Source organism: Lactuca virosa, chromosome 4 (assembly GCF_052849685.1).
Source record: "Lactuca virosa cultivar CGN04683 chromosome 4, Lactuca_virosa_CGN04683_v6, whole genome shotgun sequence".
Taxonomy (NCBI): Eukaryota; Viridiplantae; Streptophyta; class Magnoliopsida; order Asterales; family Asteraceae; genus Lactuca; species Lactuca virosa.
This window is the reverse complement of record NC_136429.1, coordinates 232,287,811-232,291,378: the sequence shown is the minus strand read 5'-3', so window position 1 is coordinate 232,291,378 and position 3,568 is coordinate 232,287,811. Positions and strand designations below refer to the sequence as shown.

The window sequence follows — 3,568 nt, the reverse complement described above, 5'->3', positions numbered from 1 at the left end:
ATTAAAATATATCATCTAAAAATAGATTATGTGATATTAGAAAAAGTAATTTCACGAATCCAAAAACCATGTTATACAAATTGGATGATTATTTTATCCAGTAATAAATACTGGTTATTTTATAATATTGTATTAATATTTATCATAATTATGATTAGCTCTACTGCTCTACTAATAAATCATGATATTTATTTATGTCATTACTTTATCCTTCCATTCATTTACAACGTTAACGTCAAACTCACTCCAAGTGCAGAAAGATATATAGTCGTGGATATTATTATTATTTTTTGGTTACATCTTTCTCTTATTCACATATTCAAGTACAAATGATCATGAAAGTCGTACCCTTCGAATATTACGTACGAATTACGATCATGCTAGTAGCCTACAAATAACACGTTGGTATAGCGCCCCAAAAAACATCAATGGCCGATAGTAACAACACCAATCTCTCCTCGTCTTCCTCCTCCTTCTCCACCGCCGGTGGGTCAAAAATATCAGAATCCTCCGGTTTACAACCCAAGTCTTGCATGATTAAAAAGAGATCACGTCCAAATCCTGGTGATTTAAGTTACAAACACCCGGTGTATCGTGGAGTCCGACTCCGCCGATGGGGTAAATGGGTATCAGAGATACGACAGCCACGTCAGAAGTCACGCATTTGGCTCGGCAGTTTTTCCACGGCGGAGATGGCTGCCAGAGCTCATGATGTTGCCGCGTTATCAATCAAAGGTAATTCCGCCATTCTTAACTTTCCTCAACTCAGAGACTCTTTGCCACGTCCAGCTTCTGTTTCTCCACGTGACGTCCAAAAAGCTGCCGCGAAAGCAGCCTCCATGCAAGAGTTTGTCTCTTCCTCGTCGGAGAGTTTGGTGCAACCGCCGTTGTCGACTGGGTCTATGTTGTCTGCTGATAACGTCGTCAATCCTGTGGATGATCAGTTGGGTGAAATCATTGAGTTACCAAGTCTAGATGGGTGTTTTGAATCGTCATCAAGTGAGTTGGTGGTTGAAACGGTGGATGGGTGGATGTATCCGTCGTGGCTGGTGGCTGACATTGATAGTTTTCCCTTTCAGGGATTGTTCGGAGACGCTGGTAGCTAGGGATTGTATTAATTAATATTAATTTAATAACTACTAATGATCCTCTCTCATGGTAGTAACTTGGCTAATGTGTTATACTCCATTCCACCTTGGCTAATATGTTTGTAAGTAACTTGATTAATATGTTATACTCCACACGAATTAAAAAGTAATAGGTCTATAGTCTTTTATCGACACAGGAGGATCATAATTTTTCAACAAACTTTTATAGTACTGTTAGGAATAAAAACAAATCTAAGATAGAAGCACAAAATTCTTCAACAAACTTGAAAATATCACGTTTATTAACTAATATTACATCCCAATATTTTTTAATGACTCACAAAATTCTTTTATCTCATGGTAAGACTAGGACAGGTAGGTATAGATCCATATTATAATATTATTATTTTGTCGCCTCACATTTTATATTATTATATCATCCTCCACATAAGATTATTTAACTTACGAAATGATCCTCCACATCAAAATAATTTCCATGTTATCATTTTTTTTTCTTTCTTTCTATTTTTTAAATAATTATAAAAACAAATAAAATTTTATAAAACATATTATTTAAATAACCATAATATTTAAATTGTCAAGTCCTTCAAAATGTTTGATCTTTGTTTTTTAACGATAAAATATTTGATTTCAAATGCTGTTAATTTTTGATAAACATATCTTAATTTTTCATTTTATAAACTACCAATTTTTGTAAAACAAAAAAGACAAATTGCATATCTATTTTATTATTTAGGCCCAAATTTTGATCCAGTTGTTTTGGGCTGAGGGGCATATTGGCAATTAGGGCGAGGCAATTATATATTTGATTTCAAATGATATATATATATATATATATATATATATATATATATATATATATATATATATATATATATATATATATATATATATATATATATATATATATATATATACTAGCAGAAATGGGAAAGGAATTGACATGTGTTTTCCAACAAAAACATGTTTTCTTAAATTATGCTAATCATTACCTTAATATATACAAAAACATAATTTTTTTCGTTTTTTTTAATTTTTAAGAAGATATTTTTATCGAAAAATGATTTTAAATATATCAAAATTCATGATTTTTTATTTTCTACAAATAGACATCCATATTGATATAGATGTACACTTTTACATTGGAACCAATCGTAAGCGTCGGAAATCATAACGATCAACGGCCAAGGAAATAGATGTACACTTTTACATTTGACGCACACACACCGAATTATACCAAAAAATATACCCTTTACATAAAAACTCACCACTTTTTTTCGTTTAAAAATTTTTTTAGGTCATGTTTTTTATCGGAAAAAAAACTGAATATACCGTTGTTCACGATTTTTCGTCCTCTTTCCATAGAGATCCATGATAATATATAAAAAACGAACTTTTTTTTCGAAAAAAACACACTTCATTTTCTTTGATAAAAAAAGTTAACGTCTATTTTTTTATAGAAAAAAAATTAATAAATATATCAAAATTCATATTTTTTGTACTTTTTAAACATAGATTCATATTCATGTTAAAAAAAACGATATTTCAGTTCAGATTCACATTGTGAACGTATTCAGATTCATATTGTAAACATGTTCAGATTCACATTGTAAACCTCCTCAGATTCACAGTGTGCATAATAACAAGTCAGATTCACAGTGTGAATCTGAACTGATCGGAGCTTTTTCACATTGTGAATGTTAAAGTTTGAAATATTTACAGTTTAGATTCACAGTGTGAATCTACACTGATCGAAGGGTTTTTTTTGTGAACATTCTCAGATTCACAGTGTGCATAATAATAATTCAGATTCACAATGTGAATCTGAACTGTTCGAGATTTTTCATATTGTGAATGTTAAAAATTGAAATATTTACAGTTTAGATTCACAGTGTGAATCTACACTGTTCGAGTTTTTTTTTTTTAATCGTTGTTGATGTTTATTAATAGAGTACAAAAAATTAATATTTTTGGTATAATTAGTTTTTTTTTTCATAAAAATAAACTTAAATATTGAAAAAACAAGAAAATTAAGTGGTTTTTTTCGAAAAAAAAAAGTTCGTTTTTTATATATCATCATTAATCTCTATGGAAAGAGGACGAAAAATCGTGAACAACGGTATATTCGGTTTTTTTTCGATAAAGAACTTGGCCTAAAAAAAAATTTAAATGAAAAAAAGGAAGTTGGTTTTGTTATAATCCGGTACATGTGCGACCATTATAAAAGTTTACAACCATTTCTTTTGTCGTTGATCGTTTTAAATTCCGACGCTTTGAATTGGTTCCTTGGTTCCTTGATTAATAATGGTTCTGTAATGCCCGTGTTTCTAGGCTAGGCATTAATATTGACATTATAGTCTAGGTTAACCCTTGTAACTCATTTTGAAGAAATGAAAAGGAATTATGTGTTTTATGCTTAATTATTAGGGTTTAATTAATTAAGAATAAAAATGAACGTC

General features: G+C 30.2%; 1 protein-coding gene across 1 annotated transcript; it reads left to right on the top strand.

The window, feature by feature from the left end:
- Nucleotides 1-362: 362 nt before the first annotated feature.
- Nucleotides 363-1,186, top strand: LOC145168756 (Integrase-type DNA-binding superfamily protein). The gene has a single exon (XM_079087468.1). It carries the CDS (start codon nt 429-431, stop codon nt 1,104-1,106), a length of 678 nt encoding a protein of 225 aa, XP_078943594.1. The 5' UTR covers nt 363-428; the 3' UTR covers nt 1,107-1,186.
- Nucleotides 1,187-3,568: the final 2,382 nt, after the last annotated feature.

What these genes read in the sequence shown, in the direction of transcription:
- LOC145168756 (XM_079087468.1), top strand. Translation starts at nt 429, where the DNA reads ATGGCCGATAGTAACAACACCAATCTCTCCTCGTCTTCCTCCTCCTTC.